Below are 23,898 nucleotides of genomic sequence, written 5' to 3' on the forward strand. Positions count from 1 at the left end.
GTGCCTTCCTGCCGTGCTGGAGCTGGCAGGCACTCAGGGGCTGCACCATGCAGGGCTCCTGCTCCCCTCCCAGCCTCTGGGGCCACACACCCTCCCTCTGCCTGGGGCTGAGAAAAAAGCTCTTCCAAAACTCCTGCTTTGGAGTCAGCAGGAGTATCTTAGCCAAGAAAAAAGAACGAGTTTTGGTTTTTCTCAAGACTGAGTTAGTCTCCAAATCACTGTTAAAACCAGTTTTTTCTTTACCTTCCCCATAATTTGGAGGTGAAAAGAAGCTGGGGGCAAAAGGAGGTTTCAGAGGGAATGCTTTGCAGGGTGAGATTTCTGCTTTACAGCAGGGACTGAAGGAGGGGGCTGAAGGGCTGCATGCACAGATGGTGATAGACCGTGCTGTACCAGTCTGGGAAAATGATTAATCAATACTACAGGGACTTATTCTAGCACTAAGTTCTTTTAATTTGGCCTTATGTTTCTCTGCTCAGGAGTTCTGTAAGAGAATGTTCTAAATGTGATGCTGATTCAGGATCATGATGGTTTTTGAAAGTAATAAAAACAGTTCTTCGGGTTTTAGCTGGATCTTGATGCAAATGGCAGTGAAGAGAACAAATGTTCTACCCATGTTTCTAATTGCAAGTTGCCTAAATATGGCTTGGATTTTAATGAAGGGGACTTGGGATAATAATACTGAGGAATAGCAAATGATAAGTGAGAAGGATGTTTAATGCACATTTTTCGTAGTCCTATTGCACTTGTGTTGCTATAGGTAACCGTTCTGCTACTTCCCAAATTTTGAGAGTTTGCATTTCCAACTTTACTGATCTCTTAAAAGAAACCCCGTAAATTCATAAATCTTGTTTTTGACAAAATTAAAAGGAAAAAAACCACACCATGTAATTAATTAGTAGCACTGGAACTTTGAGGTTCCTGATGCGTTTCTTTGCTTACTTATGAGTTACCGAAGGGTCATCATCATTTATGGAGGATCAGTGCTAGAGGAAGGAAATGTTTTCCAGTGACCACAACACTGCTTATCTCTTCTTTAATGTTAATGCTTGACTTTTCTTCCTTGTCCTGTTCCACTCCCTCACACAGGTCAAGATTTTACTCACCTGGGTTCTTTTAATACTTGGCTCTGTTGGAGTTTTCTACCTAAGCTAGAACCTCTTTCTATTCTCTGCTGACTTCTATTGCTGCTCTTAGGCACTTCCTTCCCCTGATGTTCCTTGTCCAAAAAGTCACTTTTTCTCCCAGTCACAGCCTGAAAGCTTCCTGTTCAGGATATACTCCCAGTACTGGCAGACAGTTCTCCCTGCAAGGTGGTTCATCACATCTTTTTTTTTTTTTCTGCCTTAGCTCTTCAGTCTGTCCTCCCTCTGTCTCGTTTATTTGATTCCCACCGATCTGATCATCATTTCCCTCTCCCAGTATACACCTGCTTTGCCTGCATGTTCAGTTCTTAAAGTTTGTCCTGACCCTCCCCTCCCATTTCCCCCTCATGCCCAGCCTCTTTCCTGGCTCTTTTCATTCCCCTTTTTGTCCCCATCATCTGTCTGCCACCTGTGCAGTATTCCAGTTTGTTCTGCCGCTGTGGGTGTCAGTGGTGAAGTGACTGAGTTGCTGGAAAGGTGGACCTGGATTGTCTGTGGGGACTCAAGCTCAGTCTATCAAGAGCCATACTGAGAGGAAAAATAGCCTTGAGCCAAGGAACACTTGATTTCTCCATTGAAATGGCTCATGATTGGATCTAATGTGTGTGGGAGGTTGGAGCACACCTGAAATCCTCAGAGATTTTAGTCAGATTCTTTAAAATATTTACTCTATTTGCATATATATATGTTGGAGGCACAAAGAAGGATACTGAGGGGACAGGTGGGTTCTTTTAGGGATCTTTGGCAGAATGATGATGGCACTAAATCATAGGGACAATTAAAGAGTCATTTTCTTAACAGGATATTATGATTAGTATAGCACAGAATTTATTATTAGAATGGCACATGAGTTCTACAAGCAGAATCAATATTGTGCAATTTATAAGTAACATAATACAGAATTTATAATGCGACTTCACTTATTTCTAATCACCTTTGCAGATCAAGACAAATCTTTAATACATGTTTTGTTGTATCAATAAAACAATCATAATTTAGACTCAACATTTGTATGAAAGAATATGAGTCACACCCTCCATCCTTGGAGAAAGGAGTCCTTACTGAGGAGTTACTTAGAGTAATAAAAAGATGCATTAAAAAAGAATGTCATGTGTAAACCAAAGTAATCTAAGGCTGAATATCAAGATTGTAGTGTGCTATAGGATGGGGTTTTTTTTTAAGGAATTAAAAAAAATTACCTTTTTTTAAATGTTTGTGTTGACCAGATGAAATGCACAAATATCCTGTAAAAAGGTGCTCTCGTGTTAATGAGAGGAAGATGGTGAAGCAAAATATTCCTTTAATTTGTGTCTTCTGAAAGCACTTAAGTTTGAGTTCTAGAAATGCAATATATAGTGTAACCTTAAGTGGTGTTCACAAAGCTACTTGAAGCAGGCTGCTGCTCTGCACTGTCATGCTTAAGTAGGACATAGAGCCCCTAAATACCCATGGAAATTTAAACACAGGGAACAAAAACAAGGCTCTGATCCAAAGCCAGTTGAAGCTGATTAAAAGACTGCTCTGGCTTAAGCCACTTGCAAGCTAGATTTGAGTTTCAGGTGTTCAGACAGACTTGTCAGGTCTAAGTTTGTGGTTCTTTCTTCTGATTTGTGTTTGAGGTACTATCCATGATTATAGGAGATATTCCAGTGTGTACAGTGCCTGAAGCCTTACATATTTTCACTCATGAGCTCTAAAAATAGCTAGTAGATAATATTCAATACCTTAACTACACTTAATCACCAGATCATGTATTCTTCGTTTTTATGGCTTGACACTGTTAAATCACAGGTATACCTAGAGATGATGTACTTACTTATATAAGATATGCCTAGAATTAGAATAGAGGTAAGGAAAATACCTTTACATAGTATGCAGTTCTTGATTTGGCTAGTTTCAAGTGCTCCTCCATTCTTCCCATTCTGTTAGTTACCTAAACTTTTCAAGCCAGGAAACAGAAGAGAGCAATATGTTTTTCATATAAGACATATCTGTGGAGTTACAAATATAGGTTAAAGTGAGAGGTGATGGTCTGCCTGACTCAGATAACTGTTTTGTTTCACTTGTTTGCATGCTTATATTCTGTTTTAGAAATAGAAAATAAAATATTTACATTTTATAGTAATGTTTTTTTGAGTGCAGTCCAAGTTAGTTCCTTCACTTAATTTCACTTGGCATGTTTCCCCACTTATGTTCAGGCCAGCCTGTAAAATTAAAGCTGTATGTACTTCTTAGCTATCTGTGTGCTGTCTCCAGTTTCTTCCAATTGAGAGAGTTGAAAATTCACTTTTGGAGTTGAATGAAGATTATGTTCCAAATGTTAATAGAAGTGTAGAGCTTGTTGTCTCTTCTAGCTGAGCCCTTTTTTCATATACAATTCAGCAATAAAATTTTCCTTGGTACAAGAAAGGTTTTGGAAAACTCTGACCTACAATTCTGTAAAGCATCCTGAAGAGTGGGTTTTAGTACTTGAAGGTCAAAATGTTTGCATCGGTTTAGGGGGATAAATTGGGAATTGTTTTAACTCCTTTTTTTCGTATTTGACCTCTAGGTTCCAGCAAGATGTGGGGTGACAGTCCGAGACAGCCTAAAAAAAGCTCTGATGATGAGAGGTCTTATTCCAGAATGCTGTGCTGTTTACAGAATACAGGACGGGTATGGTTTGTGTGGGATGTATTTGTGCTCTTAGAATCTCTTATTGGAGTTACCCAGGATGGCCAGATCTATCCAGAAGTTGTTTACAGAGTTCAGAATTTTATGATACTTTGCACTAAATAATTTGCACGTTGCAGACGTGTTGAAAAGAATGTCTAACTCCTAGGAAGAGGCTCAGGCATAATATTGGGTAATATGAGATTATGGCAGAATACTCATTAATCAAGCTCATGCTAACCAAAGAAGTATTAAGTAGTTTATGGTAACTTCTTGTTTTTGCTTCATTTGGCTATAATGCATTCTTAACTAAAGACAGAATTGCCTTGAGAAGGAAAAAACAAGTTTTCAGCCCTAAAAATTTGTGTATTATCTTCATGTACACAATTAGCTAACTCTGTGGAACTTTTGCACAACAGGTACCTTCACAAACACTTTATTTGATCAAAAAGCCATCTGCCATGTAGGAAACAAGGAACTGGCTACTACTGGAGCTGGTTGAAAAAGTGCATTTCCTTCCTGCAGTTTGTCCAGGGAAGGTGTGCTTTGTTTGCTGTGTACTGAGCCTAAGGTCTTGCCTCTCAAGTTTCCTGCAATTAGACTGGGTAGCAACCCCCCCACAGTGTAACTTTTGAGCTGATCTCACAACTTTGGCAAGGGACATGCAAGGGCTTGTGTGCTGATGCTAATGGGAGGCTTATTTGCACTTTAGAGAGAAGAAGCCAATTGGCTGGGACACAGACATTTCCTGGCTCACGGGAGAGGAGTTGCATGTGGAAGTTTTGGAGAATGTGCCACTCACGACACACAATTTCGTATGTACTGGGTTTTGTGAGATGCTGAGTGGGGTTACATCAACTCTGTACTTTCAAATTCAAATTGCCAACTTGGAATATTTTGTATCTGTGGGATGTGGTGGGAGTTGCAAAAGAAGTTTTTAATCACAGTAGCTTAAGTGAATTAGATAGAATTGTATTTGAAATAAGTGATGCTAGAGTACTTGATCACCCTTAAAACTTTCATGTTTTGTTGGAATACACCCTCTAAAAATCTATAAATGTAGGGGGTTTATATCAGCACTGCATTGCAGAGCTGCAATAATAATCTACTATTTTTGTATTGCTGTATCTATAAAATGTATTCTGGGCCTCCCTGCTGGCTCTGCAGCAGCAATTAACTAATGAACTAACTATTCCCAGAGCAGTGCTGACATCATCAGTGATGCAGTGCACAAATATGTTTTGACCTGATAAGGCACCAAGTAAATGGAAGCTGCTAAACAGAATCTGTCTAAATGTTTCCAGCTACATACAAAATCCTGGTAATCATGTTTGTCAGATTGGGAAGCAAGACCTTCTATTTTAGCTTAAAACATAGCAGAAGTCTCTCTGCAAGCTGATTCAATCTATTTAACTCAAACAAGTTATTTGGGTTATGGCTAGTTAGGTGAACTCTAGTAGGCTTAACGTTTTTTATATCTCTCTGAAACGCTGATTATTACATGTAATAATAAAAATAAGGTGTTTTTATGGTTGGTATTGCTAAGTTTGAAAATTAACTAAATCATTTCCCCCTTATAATTTGGGAAGAGTGCACCATCACCTTTCTGTGATTCTGAAAGTTTCTGAGTTTGAGTAGTCAAAATTACAACTGTATGTGTAACTATACATTGAAATCCTGTATGTAAATATGCCAGTGTGTATTTCCAGTCCTGTGATTATTAGCTAGAAATGTTCTTTGGCTTCTGGAAAAGTTAGAATATGAAATATTTCAGCAGCTTTTGTTTTTATAGGTTGTAGCCAAATAAATTCTCAACGTTTGTGTTTAGAATGATAATAGTGAAGTTTTGCTTCAGATTTTTTGCTCTTACTGCTAGTGAGGTGAAGCATTAATTCCAGGAAACAGCTGAAAGAAAGTTTTAATGCATGAAAACTGTTTCAAAGAGGAGAGGATCTTTTGTGTCAATCTGTTTGATACATACAATTGTAGGTAACTGTGACTATTTTTGCCAATGTAGGTACGAAAAACGTTCTTCACGTTAGCGTTCTGCGACTTCTGTCGGAAGCTGCTTTTCCAGGGATTCCGCTGCCAGACTTGTGGCTACAAATTTCACCAGCGCTGTAGTACAGAAGTGCCACTCATGTGTGTCAATTATGACCAACTTGAGTAAGTAATCACAGCTGATTCTCGAGTTGAGCCTTTTAATAAGTATACTGTCAGTGATTTCTTGTGTTAAAGCTGTAATGCAGGAAGTCAGAGGAGAGATGCCTGAAAAAAAAAAATAGGAGCTCAACTGTTCTTGTGAGACTGCTTAATTCATACTCTTCTGTGCTAGCTCAGACAACCAGTTCGTATTTCTTTGCTGGTCTATGAAGTGCTTTTTTTGAAGCATGAGTAAGGTTGCTGAGCACTTGACTATATCAGACAGACTCCTCATTGTTCACAGTTATTACTAATCAAAACTGGTTCTTTATTGTGTGATTGCTAGGGCCCCGTTTATAATTTAGCTGTGGGTTTATTCTCTTTAACCTGAAAAAAACATTAAGAGGCACTAGTTGATTATAGTGAAATTGCAGTTAGTTTTACAAGAATTGAAAATAAATCTGCTGGCAAGATTAATGCCTAGGTAAGAAACATAAAAGAGAATGACCCAAACAGTCCAGTGTTCTTGGATTGAGTTATTGATCTATTTGTGTAAGTCTTTGATGTAGATTTAGGATCTGGTGTAAACTGGCTCTGTTCTATTTGATTAGTTTCAGCAGAGGCTATTAAGTCTTTTAAGTAGTTTTTTGTATAAGGAATAATTTAAAATGCTGTTTTTCTCCTCAAGAATGAGTTTAATTTCAGTTTATTTTGATATTTATAACTGTTTCCATTGGCATCTCTGGAGTTTGTGCTCAAGGTGTAAGTTTATGTACTGATAGATAGACGTTGTGCATTCTTGAAGAACCAGATGTTTGCAATTCCAGCTAAAAGATGAAAAAATTAATTCCACAGTTTTTATTTAAAGCATGATCTCTTGATCCTTTGTGAAGTAAATAATACTTTTAACCAATCTTACAGGTTTAATGTGTTAGTGTGATCTTTATTTGCAAATTTAGACTTTAATCAAGGAGGTTTTTGGGATTTGGGGTCTTTTTTCTAGTTTTCTAGTATTATATTGTGAAACTTCTGGGTTTTGCACAAGTTAGGTTGTTTTTGTTTTGTTCTTGCCTCACAGTTTGCTGTTTGTCTCCAAGTTCTTTGAACATCACCCCATACCACCAGAGGAGGCCTCCTTAGGAGAGACCACCCCAGCATCTGGATCATACCCCTCAGTGCCCCCCTCAGATTCCGTTGGGTATGAACATTCCTGCTGTTTAATAATGTAATATTTCAGTACTATGCTAAGAAACACTCAAAATACTGCTGTGCACCTCTGCATTGTTGTAATCTGGCTTCTCATGCAAGTATATCCACCTATGCTTAAATTAAAATAAGTCAATGTCTTCATTCCACAAATTCTGTAAATTAGTAACAAGCCTAGGTTAAATGTGTGTGTAACTGTAGAATTGGGGCATGACCTGTTAAACTGATGTCTTCTACATGTTACCTTAGACCTGGTCTAAACTGGAAAGATTTTATTCTTAAAATTAATAGAAACCAAAATTATGTCCTCACAAATACTTTTAGTTGGTTATCAAATCAGAATTGATATGCTTTGAAGTGACATGCCTCAGTTTCAGAATAAATCACATTACTATAAGGCTGATGTGAACAGGTGCCAGTTCCAGGTTCATTATACTGCTTTAGTATCCTCCAGGCCAGCTGCCTTCTTCCTGTTCATGTTGGAGTATACCAATAGTATTTGTTTGCTGCAGCTCCAGGTTTTGTAAAAGTAGAGCTCTAAAACTGACCATCCCTCAGTATTTCCAGCCAAGATTCTGGGCCCTTTCTCCATGAAGAGATAAGAGACCATATTTAAATTATGGTAGCAAAGAGATTAATGACACCACCCACCATTAGGTAGTGGAACAAATGTCCAGGGAACAGAAACTCAGGGATGTGTATCACACTCAAGAAATCTGGTGCATATTTATTAAGAACACCAAATACAGAAGGCTTCAGAAAACCATTCCCAGGACCTGTGTGCTGTGTGGAGTTGAACTGAATGTGGCAGAGAAGCTCTCTTGGATTAGTGAAAATTGTGCTTAAACTAAAGCAGAAACACACTGGAAGCTACACAGGCATCTCTGGACTCTTAACTAGAAGATAAATTCTCTGGACAGCCAAGACTATCTTATGGAAGACCAAATAAAATACCTCCTAGGAAAATAGATTGACAGTCCTGCAGAGGGAACCTCACTTGGTAAGTACAGAGATTATGTTCTTACTTGTTCTATTTTGTGCAGATGCAAGTGAATTCAAAAGTGCTTCTTCAAGGCAGTGAATGTTGCCTTTAGATCCCATGGATATTAGTACAGCAGATTGTGGGCAAGGCCACTTGTCAAGTATTTGTCATGGTACAGCCAAAATAATAACTGGACTAGAACTATTAATTCATGAAGAAACTTGTTTGTACCAATTGTTAAACTCAAGTGGATGTTAAAGGCACTATACAGCCCTAATCCTAATATTTTAAATTGTCTTGCTTTTCAATTGCCTTTGCCTCACATTGATCCCTTCTTACCAGCTTGTGAGGTTACAACAATATGGATTATCTTGATACATGCACTATTTCAGGCATTCTTAGTTATGTGAAGTGAAAACAGAAAGGAAAAAATTGAGACCAAAGCTGGTTAATGCCTTGAGATCTTTAACTTCACATACATAACAACATTAACATTTAAATATACTTACTCAAGCTTTTTAGGTAAGTATATTTAAATGTTAAGTATATTTATTTTTTGAGCTTTTCTCAAGTGTTGCATTTATAAATGTTTGTAATTGTAGAAGATGTGAAAGGTTTCTAGCTTTCTCCTTTCTCGCTTTTTTGCTTTGTTTTACACTTTATTGTTAAAAACAAGTTATGCATTATGCCTGAAAAATTCTGTTCATTTTGAAAATGGTTTATGATTATAAGCTGGTGTTCATATGTAATACACATGTTAGTCATACAATGTTCCCCTGACATCTGTGTAAGTAGCATTTCCTTTCCAGAAGTAGCTCAGGTATTACTGGGTGAACATATAGTAGCACTGTCCATACCTTTTTCTAGTTACCTTTCTTGCCCTTCTCTAATAGTACTTCTCTGCTTTTTAAGAACATAATTGTGGAAATGTTAATCTAGCTGAATTTTAAAAGCTGGCCTTTTCTATAAAAAAATGTACTCACCTGTGGTTTTGTTAAAGAGAACTGCTACAATATGGGGCAGCAGCTCAACTGGAATTAAAAAGGCTGACATTTGAGCTTATCTTGTCTGGGAGGAGAATATGGGATTGAAATTTGAGAGCTGAACAATGAGATGGAAAATATGAGGAATTAGTGCTTTTAATAATGCTTCCTAGATTAATAATTGTTCCTTTGATTTCTCTGTTCTCCTAGCATCTTGCATGGAAGAGCTCACAGAGGAAGGGATGTTACTATTCATTTGTTAAACCTGAGGAAAGACAAGACAAACATCCTCCTTCATCTCTAGCCTTGTGAAGGGATCCCAGCAGCAGGCAAAGTGCCCAAAAGAAAGAAGTTCGTGTTGCAAGACAAGTTTGAGAGCAAAGGCGTGTGTGACATGCTGAGACACTGTCAAGGGAGCAGATGGAAATGTTTGAAAGAGAAAGGCACATCAAGGAAAATACCATTGGACATGATGCAAAAGCTGCTAAACATGCTGGAGAACTGTTTCACTTTGCTCCTGTGTAACATCCTAAAGCCATCCAGGCCTGCAGCCTTTCATTCTTCCAACTGTGAACCAAAGGCAGTCCCTCCAGGTTTTCCACCCCTAGATGAGGGAACACACATTGTCCCATTTCACATTTCTGGACCCCTGATAAAATTGTGTCTCGCCTCCACATTAGGTTTTATGTCCCATTTTAATTCTTTCTGTCCTGTTGTGCCAAAACAACCATTTCAGTTACCATCTGCAGTTAACTGGAAAGTGTAGGTCTCCCTGCTAAGAGCCATTTGTAATAAAATTGAAGTAAGGAAACTCTATATCATACATTGTATTTGTTTTGTTCATTGCACTGTCATGAAGTTTCTTCTCCACCTTGGCTGGTAAAATATGAGCCAGAATTTCTGTGAACCCAGTTCCCTCAGTCTCAGATACATGAAAAAGAGAGAAATAAGCAAGTTGGCAACATCTTGGCTCTTTGAAAAACAACATTTCCCAATATGCTTTGTCTTCTAAGTTAGAGGAAGAAAAGGGGAATGTCTGGTGCACTGTTCTTGGAGGCTTGCCAGTCCTTGCCTTTGAGCAGACTCCAGCTTGTGATTAAACACCTCTGTTTTCCTTTCTGTCTTCCAAATGTTCACTTCCAAATGTTCAATGATCATTCTGATTCAGCTGAAGATACTTGAATGTCTAGAAAAACTTCAGAAAAGCCAAGGAAGCAAAGATAGTTTTAGATTATTACATTTTATGCTACATTACCATTTAGATCCTGTCGTGTGTAAGCAAAAGTTTTGTGTTTTAATTTATAAAACAATGAACTTTTCCCCTGAAAGTTCTGGCACCAGACCTCTTCCAGGTTTCTCCATGTAAATGTTCCTACAGTGTACAAGTTGAGTTGATATGCATTCTTGCTTTGCAAAGGAAGTTTGATATCAAAATCAGAAAACTGTTAGTCCATAAAACAGGTGAGAGAAACCTCTTGCTCTCCAAAACTTTATTTGCAAAAACCTGCTAGTGATCTGGACCTGGTTTGGAGGACTAACAGTGGCAGTATATTTCTCTTGATAACCCCTGGTATATGAAGCTATTGGCAATTTTAGGCTCATCAGCTTTGATCTGGGCCCAAAGGCCATTATAAATGAGTGCACACCTTTGTGATAAACCTGGCAGTTGTTTTTCACCTACAAGCCAATATGGATGAAAAGAAGTTGTCATGGTATAAAAAACTGCACTAATTTGTGTGGGGTAATGACTGTTACAGCTGTGTCCCATGATGCTGCTAGGCTGCCTTCACAGGGTGCTGCAAGAAAGTTTTGCAGCTTGTAGTTACAAATTGATGCTGCTGTCCTTTTCTCGAAATTGGCATTTGATTTGGGATTACTGAATATTTCCAGGCTGCAGGGATGGGGAAAGAGAAAAATTACAGTTTTCTGGTGATGTCCATGGAGTACCACAATAATTAAATCAGAACCTATTTGGCCTTCACAATTTAAATTTACCTGCTTGCTGCTGTAGCTGAAATACCATTGTGTCCCAGATCCTTAACAGTCCTTAGAAATTGCTTGGAACTGGAAGTGCACTGTGTTCTTCATTAACAGCAGTAACAACAACCAAATCCAGTCTAGTGTTAACACTCTGGTGTAAAAAAAAAAAAAAAAATCAAGAAAAAAGCCTTGATAGGCATTTTAGCAGCCTTAAGGTAAATAGTGTGTATAACACTGAGCCCAGTGGCTAAACTGCAATAGACTTGTTCAGGCTGTGAGGAGGAGAAGGAAAATCTCTTCCTCAAAAGCTGTAGTTTTAAAAACAAACTGGTACATACCTTATAATTGAAGCTAGGTGAATGTGAATTTTCAGTTCAAGCATTTGCTCAATTACAGCAAAATAAAAATGCAGTCAAAAACTTGAAGCCCAAATACACCTGTCATAAGAAAAATTTCAAGAAAAATCTTTCCTGCATAGACCAGCTCTTAAACACTTGTGAAACATCACATTGGTGAGTAAAGGCCATTAAGGAAAATCTGTATTAAAATTATCTTTTGCATTTGTAAAATGAACTAATTTATATCGTTGCAAGTTCTAAAATCCAATAGATATGCTATATATGATTTTATGAAATTGTCTGTTTATATATAGCATAATATGTTTATATATAGCATAACACTTTTCTGAGTTACCTTACTCTTCCTTGTGGGCTCAGTTTTGTGGAATAGTAAGTGTGTGAACACATGGGCACTTGCTGTGCTTGGTAAAGGGTATAAAAATTTTATATCTTATCAGTTATTCTTGTTTCTTGATAAAACATCTTTCTATTTTGCCTGATAAAAAGGGGGGGAATGATGTGCTAATCTCAAACATATGGTCCAAGGTAAAAGCATGTTCTGTCATGATGCCAGGAAAGGTTAGATTGAGATTTGACAACTATGCACTTGTTGCCTCAGAAGTAGAGAGTGATTTGTTAAAAGAATGCCCACATCTAGGAGCAAGTGATTTATCTGCTTACTTGCAGATCTGCTTTAGCAAGGTGGCAAAGGCCACAGGAACAACAGAAACTCAGATCCTAATATTCAAACTGCATGTTCCTTTAAGCCTCAGCCTGTTACTTTTTGAGGGTGGGGGTTGGTTTTTTGTTTAAGAGTTGTTTGTGTGTTTCGTTTGTTTGGGGGTATTTTTGTTTGTTTGTTTTGTGGGGGGTTTTTTGTTAGTTTGTTTGTTTGTTTTTTCACTGTATTTTGTCAGCACTATGCTTCCATAGCCTAAGAACTAGTTTTGGAGCTGGCCTGGTATATACCAAGTCACCCTTTTCCAAATTATGATATCTGTCTCTTTTAGCTGCAGTGTCACTCCTACTCTTCTCGAGTAATTACAATGTAGGAATACTGTAGGAATGGCCTTTTGGTAGCTGAGAAGATCACTGTGTTCTTTGTGGTGATGTGTTTTTGATAGAACAAGATCTCGATGCAGATCAAGATCCAGCTTTTGCCACACACACAGGCAGAAGCTGGTGGTTGTGTTTTCTGAAATTGTGATCTCAGTAGGCTGTCTTAGCTAGCAAACCCCTTATCTCTTTTACTTCACTAGTTACTTTTTTCCAGAAACATTTCCATTTAGCAGAAATAACCTCCTTTTTTTCCAAGCGTCTCAAGGACACACCCATAAATAAAATCATAATGGAGCATGTGGCTAACTGCTTTTGAGGTTCCTATCTCTGGATTCTTTATTGTCTAAAGCCCAGAGATCCTCCAAGTAATAGCTTAGAGACTCGGAAAAAAAAGAAAAAAAAATATCAGGCTGCAATTATTTTCTAAAGATCTGGACTTATCCCAGTAAGAATTTAATGGATAGAAAAAGGTGTTGAAGTTGTTTTCAAACATGGTATGCCATAGCATGCTATCTGTGTTAGCAGCATGATGGACATGATGACCTGTGACCAGAAGAACAGAAGTAGCAGATGACCATTTATGACTCAAAGGAGGATGTAATTGAAACAATATTGCTTCAATCTGGTTTTCTGTCCCTTGGCTTACTCATGATCACAGAATATCTGATTGCTTCTGTTGTTGTCATGTGGCAGAGCTCAGATGGTGTGTCACAGTCCTGGTGCAATGTTCTGATGGATGTTGTGATATAATTCCCTAAATTTCCTTATTACCTGAGAACTCTCAGGAAGTTTAAGCAGGAGTTAGCTATCCCAGCAATGACAGTACTGGTCTGGTTGGGACACATTTTAGACTTCTGATGCTTTTTTTTTGTGCAGCACTTGACATGCTTGCCTTAACATGAAAATAGAGTGCCTTTAAATGTCAGTCAGGTCCTACATTTGGATTTGAGGTGTCCCATCTCCTGATTTGTGTTCTAGTTGCTTGATTTACTTACAAAAACATTCAGGAGTTCAAAGCTTCCTGATTTACAGTATTTTACCTGAAGGTGCTTGGGTAGCAGTGAATGAGAATTTCAGCTTTGTGTATGTACAACAACTGCATTTTAAAGAATGGTTCTGGAATTATAAACAGCTTCTGAAATGCTGGGTTTTTCAAGGCCCTTGCTCAGAGATTTGACTATTGGTATTTTTAGTTCATTGCTTCTCAATATCTTCCCAAAATCTATATTCTATCATGTAACAGTAGTTACCTCATTTTTGGTTTTTTTTTTAAAGTTAAGCAGGATTAAATTCCCTGCCTCTTCTCTGCTGCCCCACTTCCCAAATTTACTCAGGTGTTTCATTGGAAGACTTACTAGGCTGTTACTTGGATGAATTCACAGGCACTTTGTTTTTGCCATTTTCAATTGTGAGATTGTTGGCCAGGAAGGAAAAGACGACAGGTACTTAGGATACAGATAGCACTGAGTTCTGGGAGCAGTGCCAAACTGGAGAAACTTTTTAATGAAAGGTAGGATAGTAGGCTGTAAAGCAGACCTGTTTCTGACAAAATGCCAAGATATCCTGTTGAAAATGTTAAGTTTCCCCAAAGGTTTCTGAGGAGGCCATGGAGCATTGCTTACAGGAGGTGGCATCAGGACCTATTGCTGCTTTATGCTGCTGTCTGTTTTATTTCTGAAGCTTCTCCCTGTGGACATTGTCTTTGTGGGCATAATAATTAATCCATGAGTCACTGAATGGCTGGAGGACTCCACTCCTCTTTCAGAACTAACAAAAAGAAACCAACTCTTAAAAACCTTGTTGTCAGATACAGTGTATATTTTAACATGAAGTTTTCTTTAGCCTTTTGCCTTATATCCATTAGATTGAATCATTAGGATTAACAGTGGCTGACCTTGACAAGAGTAAGAGATAATTGCCATTTTATTGCACTTTAGCAAAATTAATGGATAACCAAAGAAGTGACTTTCTGCCTTTTTACAGACAAAAAACCCGAAGTGTTTAGTTGTTTTGTCTTTTGAATATTCAATTCATTATACCATAATTAAAGACTTTATCTACATTTATGACTGGCAGCATTTGCATTTCTTCAGGAAGTTTGTTTGTGTATTTTGAACACTTATCTTTTCAGTCAAACCTATTGTATTGTAGCACTGTAAATAACATTTGAAATGTTGTGCTCTTGAAAGTTGTTTCTTAAAGGTTGAGGTTAAAAGGTGATATGCTTATTTTTAGTATCACTAATACATTGGGCATGCTATTTTTAGTATCAATAATACATTATTAATAATCAATTAGGTTGAATGACCAGGTGTAATTTTCACTTGTTCTTTGCTGAAAAATAATCCCATCCATACATTTGGTTTTATGACATTTTCTGACTGTAACATTAATGAGATGTTAAGCATTTTTAGTTCTCAATTGGTCACCATTAGAATGAGTGTATTGCGTTGGCTCAGGGCTGAGGAAACTGCAGAGTATCTCCCTATCTGCAATGCATGTTGGGCAGCATGAGCTTTTCACATCAGGATTTATTAATGCTAGTTTAGTATGGTATGGTTTTCTTTGTTTTAACTCAGAAAACTTCACAGCCATGTGGTTAGGTAGTTGATGAGACAGAGTTGTTGCAATTGATCATAGGGGAGTAGAGACAATTCATTATAAATTGTTTTTATTCAGGGCTTTAGATCAGTGTTTTTGTTATGCATTATTATAGTTGAAAAGGACTTACCACACCCACTATGCAGTGTTTATAGCCATTTGTAGACCTAAATCCTCTTTTTCCTTGACTTTGTTTCTCAGACCACCAATTCTCCCTAGTCCTTCTCCTTCAAAATCCATTCCAATCCCACAGCCCCTCCGACCAGCAGATGAAGACCATCGAAATCAATTTGGGCAACGCGACCGATCCTCTTCAGCTCCCAACGTGCACATCAATACAATCGAACCAGTCAATATTGATGTGAGTATTGCTGACAGCTACATCAGCAATAGTAGATTGGATGTGTTCCTTGTCAATAGCAGTGTGGTCAATTCGTTGTGTAAACACAAGTGCTCTGTTTCTAAGGGAATCCTCAGTAGTCTGTCAGAATCTTCAAGGATCATTCGTTTTCATTTTTTTTCATAGATTTTTTTTTTTTTCTGTTGAGAGCTGTAAGAACACAAGTAATCCATTCTCCAAATGGAGAACTGCCTTTTGAAAGACCTTTTGCATTTTCAAAGAAACATTCTGCCCCGAACAACTGCCTTTTTTTTCTGTCATTAGTCCCAAGGCTCATGCTGTTAGCAGAAGCCAGTAACCACTCTTGCAAGCACTTCTGTGTTAAACACGTTGTTATACAAGATAGAGACCTTTTAGTATTTGTATTCCAAGTAATATTTTTGGTATCGAAGGAAACTAAATAATTTCATTAAGCTGAGTTCACATATTCTGATAGTTCCTTAAGAGTTTAAGACTCCAGTATATGTTGTTCCAAGCATTCCTTTGGAGTGTTCAGAAACTGCTACACTTAAGGGTTTTTCCACAATTTTGAAATCTCTGGATGGTGAAATGTAACTAATAATAATGCCTGGTATTACCATGAGGACAGTTAGGACCTTTCAAGATGTTGCCTTTTGCTATTTTTGCTAACACACACAGTTTGTATTTTGCCCTTAAGTCCGCTCTCTAGAAATTAGTCATTTGTCAGGTGAGCAGTCTTGAAATCTGCCTGGACACTGAGGCACAAGATCTGTTTTGCATGTGAGCTGAGGGAAAGGTGAAATGTTAATTTTAAGAGTGTGGCTACATAGGCATTTGCATGTGGTGCAGCTGAGGTATAGCCAGTGCTTTTGGCAAAGCATAGGTGTGTAAGGGAACAAATATAATTATGGAACAAGAAAGGGAATCAATATAATAGTGTAACCAAAAAAAAGCTTTATTATAAAAATGGACACACTGAAGGAAGCTGCTAGAATTCTCTACTTCTGTTTATAAAATCCTTAGTGTAGTTTGCTTTTAGTCTGGACATGTTGCAAAAGACTCCCAGCTCACAGAGGATTGCAAGTGAAGAAAGCCTTCTGCAGTTACAAATTTCTGAGAAGAACAGCATGCCTGGCTATGCAAATCTGGTGTGTTGTTACGAGAAAAAACAAAGCAGGATTCATTTGACTGATGTACCTCAGTACAGGAAATTGGTCCCAGGTTCTGATATGACAATTTAAATTATTTGTGCTACTGTAACAGAACATTTGATGCAATATTTCTTGCTATGTTTTGACCAACTGCATTTTTAAATCAATATTTTCTTGTCAGCATCTCTTTTGGGTGGTGTACATTTCACTTTACTACAGAGAGATGCTGTTGTAAAGCAACTTAATTTTGAGAAGTGTAGCAGTTCTTTGGAGTCATTGCTATTACTAAGTCAGCGTAGGAAACAACTTTTATTTCATGGGCAGCATATCACACTACAAATTCTCACACTTATCAGTCTCAATTGATTCCAGAATGTAAATGTGAATACCTAAATTAAACACAACTTTTTAATTTTTTATAGGACTTGATTAGAGACCAGAGTTTACGTGGCGAGGGAGGTAAGTAGCATTTAAACTAACTACTGTGTTACATTCAATTACACAACTGCCTTGTCCCTTCCTGTTACTCTACTTCCTTCTACAAAACACAGCCACAATGCAAAATATGACTAGAACAAAAAAGTGAATTTACATTTGCTTGTCCATGAACTTAGTATTTGTTTCACAAAGATTTGAGTCATTTGCTGGTCATTCTGGGAGTGGGGGAGACAGAAGGAGAAAAAGTTTTCAAGTAGTATCTAGTTTTTTTTAGTTTTAAAATTATTTTGCACTTTCACTTTTTTACACTCTCTCACACACACACTTATTCACTCACATGGCTGCACACAGATACACTACAACTTCCCAAAGATTTTTATACCTGTTGTGACCTTTTCAACCATGGAAACAACAGGGATTTTCAAAGAAAACCATCGTGGTAGATGAGCCTTCCATGTGAACTGCTGCATCCTAAAGCAGCTTAAAATACTCCAGTTCTTCTCCCCCTCTACCCCTGCTGAAGTTGCTGCTTTGCTGTACTGCATGCCTGTGCTACTCTTGGAAGCAAATTATTGGGATCTTACACTAAAGCCAGGTCTTTTTATGTTTCCTTCAGTAACTCACTGCCCTAATTCACAGTTAAGTCAGAACTATTGCCAGGAGGTTTATTTTTCTTCAGGAATTGTGCACAGGCCTCTTAAGTCACTTCTCCCACTGGTTGCCAAGGTCCTAAAGAGGGCTGCTTATGTGCTGCATTTATTCCTATGAATATAAGAATAAAGCAGAAATATTGAAAATAGAGAAATACTAAGTATGGCAGGCATATGACAGTTTTTCCAACTCCAAATCAGTAGCACAGTTGTCTCCTATTAATTATAACTTGCTTCAGCCATAAGTATGAGTCTGAATTGCCATAATGCAACCTTTTCCTGATCTCAGAGGTTTTGTGCTGTGGGCTTTCACTGACTGTTTCTCCCATGCAAATCTGGTATTGGTAGGTTGTGTTGTGTTTGATGGAGCTGTCTTTAATAATGGCAGCAATAGGCACTTTTAAAAAAGAAATTTCCTTTAACCCTGCAAGCTACTAATTGCAAGCTGTCAGTTTTAGCTATTTTTGTATGTGTTGATAGATGTGGCTCTCCAGAGTTTTGCCCATTTTGTCCAACATTTAAATGTTGTGCAATCATGTTGGTTTTAACTTTTGATCATAAACTGTCTGCTTGGCATCTGAAAACAATTGGCTATTTCCAGTCCTGAAATAGTGTTCTTGGGAATTGACTTTTTTTTTTTTTTTTCCTTCAAAGTACAGAAACAATCTATGATTAGGAGTCAAAGCATCCTAGTTATTTCCCATGACTTCTTTCATTTCTTCTGTGTGTGTCTGTCTTTCTGTCTCTGCCTGCCCGTCTCTTTCTCTCTAACAGCCCCTTTGAACCAGCTGATGCGCTGTCTTCGGAAATACCAATCCCGGACTCCCAGTCCCCTCCTTCATTCTGTCCCCAGTGAAATAGTGTTTGATTTTGAGCCTGGCCCAGTGTTCAGAGGTAGTTGGGCTCTTCTTTCTTGTTTTCACCCAAACAAAATAAGTAAAACCACAGATGCTGTTTGTGCCTCACCCTCACACCGTGTGTATGTAAGTGTGTGAGTTTATCAGAACACCTCTGTTTTTTTGCTTGGCCTGGCTGGAATGCTTTGAATGTGCTTTTCACACATACTCACTTTCACCTTTACACGCTTAAAAATTATTATGAATGAAGTCTGACTTAAATCTTCAGAAGCAAGGAATTTCATAGTTGAGGTTTTTCTGCAGACCTTAACATAATTTTTCTAAACAAAGGGCATTGGATTGCATTGCAGTGATCTTAAAGATAAAACTATGTCCTTAACTTAGAATTTCCTTGACTGTTCAGTTTAAGTCAGTTCAGTGCTATAAGAGTCTTCTATATTTAATGGTTTTTGTTTTGAAAAGTGATGTAGGAAATCAAATGTGAATTGCAAACATTTCCATTGATATCTTGCTAGGTCTCAAGTTTTTCAAGTAATGTGTTATGTCAGCTTTCAACAAATACTTCATTTTGACAATGTGCTATTGACACCACATCGGGGCTCTAGATGGTTTTAGTGGTTTTTATTCAGTTAGTAAATTTGACTGAAACAGTATTTTTGTCCTGTACTATGTAAAATAAGACACTTAGATTTTCATGTCATTGACCATAGGGGTAATTCGGGCCTTAAGCTGTCAATGGATCTGTTGTATTGCACAAAATCCCTAAAAAAAACTCTGTGGGATTCCATATGCTGGAGAAACCAACTATTGAGTAATAGCATGAAATGTTTGTACTTGTGTCTCTACATAATACATGTAGAAATGGTTAGTCCAGTGCATGTAGTGTGGTTTTCAAATGCTACCATCTTGGCTGTTTCAAAGACTTTTGTTTCAGAATATATCAAGAGCAGTTCACCTTTTGAACTTGTAAAGATCTTCCAGAAGTCTTTGTAAGAAGACAGGTGTTCCCAACAAGCAAACTGGCTACAGAATGAAATATGTTATGTACAGCTTCAAAGTCCAAGCTATTGACTTAAATCCAGCATTATCTGAAGTATTCTACTCTAATAACTTGGAAAACAGGCCATCTGGTATTATTATGAACAGATTAACTACAGTGTTCTGCCATGTGCTGGGAGCATTTTTGGTGAAGGGTGACTATTGTGCTAGTATTCCTATATTGCAGGATTAAAATTTGAAGAGGAGATTTTAGTTACCTCAAAGAAAATGCATCCCAGATCTTTGCTATTGCAGAGGAAATTTGTAGCCCTGTAAACTTTAGGAAAATGCTCATGTTCTGGGAACACCATACATTTAATTCCATGTATGTTTGATTTCAGATGAATCATATAATAAATAAATGACAGTGTAGTGGCCATAACATGAACACAAGTCCATCCTTCAGGTCGCTGGCTTCCAGCTGCCTATAAATGTAGTTAGGATGCCCCATATGCATCATTATTGCTGCTTTAGGATGTAGGACAGAGTTTACAGGTGCTGTGTCCTATTTTGTCTCTGTTGGTGTGTTACTTTGTGCATCCACTTCCAAGAGTATAGATTTTAGCTGACTGATTCCAGTGATGGATACATACAGTCTGATAAATTAGCATGCACTGAGTGACTGAACTTAAGCAACACTTCTAAGTCAAAAAGTCAGTTTTTGAACTCTAGTTGCCATTAGGAGACACTTTTTGCTTAAGAGGATGTGAGGAGGAGTATTGTCATCCACCACTTCCCAGAACACAGATGTGAGAGAAGGCAGTGGAATGTTAGAGGTCTTGTTCAATGACATACATTGTTTAACAAAGCAGCATGAATTTAATTAACAGTTGACCCTATTTTATGTCCTTTGCATTGGAAGGGTCAGCATAACCTTGTTAGGAATAATTGTGATGTGTTTTAAAAAGCAGAGTCTAGGTGAAATGCTCTATTTGAAAAGGGCCACTGGGGCTCTGAAACAGCTCTCTTAGTAACATTTTCCTGCATAGATTTGTTTAGATAACCTACAGGCTACAGACATACTGTTCTTTTTGTATTCCCTAGAATATGCTTCAAATAGCTAACTAAAGTACTTTTTCTTTTTTAATCCTTTCTAAAATCTAATATTTATTTTAAAATAATAATTCTCTGCTAACAGATAGCTTTAAAACAGCCAAATGATTTTCAGGTGGCACTTGGAGACTCAACTATTTTAAAACATTTTAAATTATTTGCATTTAGTCTATTTTGATTCCAAAGTACAGTAGTTTAGCTATTTGTTGGGTTCCTAAAAGCTTAGCTACAAGAAATACCAGAGGTAGATGCTCTAACTAAAATGCTACTGTTCTTATCAAAGAAACTGATAGAATTTAAGGTATTTCTTAAATTCTTTTTTTCTTACTTAAAAAGGCATTGTCCTTTTTTTAGTTCATGAACAAGAGACTGGAGACCATCTATACAGGGATGTTTGCTATAGACTTGTCTTTTCCTGAAATCTGAGACTTGAGCACTAATCTAATATTAGGACAATATTCCTGTATATGTTTGTTCTCTCAACATTCACATTGATGTTTAGAGATACTGCATCTTAAACACAGTTCTTGCACCTATTATCAATGCATTCTTGTTAGCTGGATTCTTACAGATAAAACTATCCTATTTCTGAAATTTAGGCTCAGCTGCAGGCTTGTCTGCAACACCTCCTGCTTCTTTGCCCGGGTCACTAACCAATGTGAAAGCGTTACAGAAATCACCAGGACCCCAACGGGAAAGGAAATCATCCTCATCCTCAGAAGACAGAAATAGAATGGTAAGGGAAAGATCAACTCTTTTCTTTTGTACAACTATTACACAACCATATTCCTCTCACTTTTCTTTCATCCAAGTTTTCGAAATTATTTTGAAGGTGAATATGGCAGTGATCTAGGACTTGAAGCTGGTAAATAATAGAGTGGGATAACCACTTTAAACCAGTAATTAATTGTGGGACTTATAAATAATTTAAATAATTGATTAAACTCACTTTTAGTGGTGTCTCATATTGTAATGCTACTTTCCCTTCATATAACAGTTTAACTTCTCCCACATGATTCATAAACTTTGAAAGTAATGAATGTACATAACAAATTTTTATGTAACAATACATGAAAACATAAAAACATCCACTTTTTTTAAAATTCACAGTTTAGTATTATGATTGAGAATTTAAAATCAAATGCTACTTTCTTTTTGTTAAGTGTTTCTTAATATTTTCTGTTTTTAACACTGCCAAAAAGCTGTTGCAAATGTTTCATGCCAGATAATAATTTGGCATATCTGTGTCCTGAGGCTTCTTGTGGGGCTAACTTTAAAAGTCAAAGGACAACTCTTGGAAAAGAGCATATTTTTAGGACATTAATAATGGGAAATGCTGATGAGAAATTTTTAACAAAGGAGCTGTTTTCAAAGACATTAATGCACTCATTTTTTTCCTTTTTATTGTTTTTGCACATATATAAAGAAAACTCTTGGTCGACGGGATTCAAGTGATGATTGGGAGATACCAGATGGACAGATCACAGTTGGACAAAGGATAGGATCTGGATCATTTGGAACAGTCTACAAAGGAAAGTGGCATGGTATGTGGCCACGATGGCAAACAGCAGTTCCTGAGGAGGTCACAGTGGCAGCCAAGGCACACCCAGCTGGGCACAAACACACCTGGGGTTCAGGCTGAGCAGGAGCCAGCACTGTGCCCATGCCACAGGCAGGGAGGATGGGCTGCAGTGGCCATTGCCAACAGCTTAAGGGCACTGTGAGGCCACACCTGGAATGCTGGGCCCAGTTCTGGCCTCTTCAGAACAAGAGACTTGTGGGCATAATGGGGAGAGTGCAGTTCTCAACTCGTGCATGTTCTTCTGAACTGAGAAATTATTAGGGTAAAGATGAAACATTAGAAAGGCAGAAGTATCCATCTTGATGAATGAGGATTTCAAATGTGGATTTTTAATAGCTTTGGCCTGGCTATGATTTCTCAGAGTCAAGTAAGAATAGTATTTCTACAGTTTACCCAATATTGACTTATTTTAAAATTGTAGTGATTTATTTCACGTAAGCTAAAAAAAAAACAGTATCTCAAAATTTCTACTTCTCTGTCTAGCATTTTCTAGCATTTTCTCAAGAGAGGAATATGTATCAATGGCACTTACTAAAAATTGTTGTTTTGAAGGTGATGTGGCAGTGAAAATGCTGAATGTTACGGCACCCACACCTCAACAGTTACAGGCTTTCAAAAATGAAGTAGGAGTGCTCAGGTAAGAATATTTTTAATGGCATGAAATAATGTGTGTAGATTAGTGCTTCATTAATCACTGAATTTTAAATCTCCATTGGATCACATTGGTCTCACTCCTACATGATGATACTCCAGGCAGAAAAATAACCATTTAAAAATATTTTTGTACCCATTGTATGTGTTTGTCTGCACACCTATGTTGTCAATACACATATGTCTAAACACTCAGAACTACTTTTGCTAATGTACTACCCCAAGGGCACAGTCAAGCCTAAGTGTGAGCTGTTTGCCTTTCTTTCCTCTCAGTCACATTTTGAAATTGAAGGAGAACATGACTAAATGGTTTTTCAGCTACAGTCCTACCTATATTATCTGTTGTTTGATAGTTTCTGTTCAGTAACATTAATTTTTCTGAAGCCTTTTTTTTAAATGTAATTCTCATAAAGTCACTTAATTTCCTCTTCACATGTCTACTGCTTCTACTATCTCAGAGGAGGTATTTGGTTTGGGTTCAGCTCTTAAGAGAAGATCCATCAGCATGATAGGATAGAATGTATATTGTGAAGAAATGTTACATCAAAGTACAGTCTTGAGCAGTGTCCAGCATAATTCTGTTGTAAGAAACAAAATAGCAAGGAGGTTTTTTTGTCCATGGAAACCTGATGTGTTGAGCTGGGCACCTATGCTGCAGAAGCATCCCAAATAAGCTACATGGTGAAAGGGAACAAAAAAGCCTTTTGCCCTAGGCAAATATTAGTTGCCAAAACTCTGAGCTCATAGTTGTGGATGTAGGGGCTTTCTGGGGTGTGCTACTTCGGTATCTCTCCATTTTCTTGATAGAATTTTGACAGAACTTGATGAAATCGAACATCTTAGTCCAGCTTTCTGCTGGTAGTCCCATAGGTGGAGCCCAGGCTGTTTGTTTCAGAACATACATAATCACTTGTTCTGTCCTTTGACTCAGACAAGGCAGATTTACCTATAGTTGTGCCTTCTCCAATATGATTCCTCATTACTTAGATTTGTGGTAGGATTTACAAGAAACTGCTTATTTTTGTTTCC

General features: G+C 37.6%; 1 protein-coding gene across 2 annotated transcripts in view; it reads left to right on the top strand.

The window, feature by feature from the left end:
- Positions 1-23,898, top strand: part of BRAF (B-Raf proto-oncogene, serine/threonine kinase) — an 84,578-nt gene that overhangs the window by 39,286 nt on the left and 21,394 nt on the right. Inside the window, exons 4-13 of one of the 2 annotated variants that reach the window (XM_088164674.1) lie at positions 3,697-3,800; positions 4,510-4,612; positions 5,815-5,963; positions 7,018-7,137; positions 15,290-15,449; positions 17,023-17,059; positions 18,463-18,582; positions 21,236-21,372; positions 22,063-22,180; positions 22,771-22,855. In XM_088164674.1, coding sequence (XP_088020800.1) covers positions 3,697-3,800; positions 4,510-4,612; positions 5,815-5,963; positions 7,018-7,137; positions 15,290-15,449; positions 17,023-17,059; positions 18,463-18,582; positions 21,236-21,372; positions 22,063-22,180; positions 22,771-22,855 — 1,133 coding nt within the window. The remainder of the gene's footprint in view (positions 1-3,696; positions 3,801-4,509; positions 4,613-5,814; positions 5,964-7,017; positions 7,138-15,289; positions 15,450-17,022; positions 17,060-18,462; positions 18,583-21,235; positions 21,373-22,062; positions 22,181-22,770; positions 22,856-23,898) is intronic. The other variant, XM_014869946.2, reaches the window with a different exon arrangement.

Source organism: Sturnus vulgaris, chromosome 5 (assembly GCF_052056855.1).
Source record: "Sturnus vulgaris isolate bStuVul1 chromosome 5, bStuVul1.hap1, whole genome shotgun sequence".
In the NCBI taxonomy this organism is placed as follows: domain Eukaryota; kingdom Metazoa; phylum Chordata; class Aves; order Passeriformes; family Sturnidae; genus Sturnus; species Sturnus vulgaris.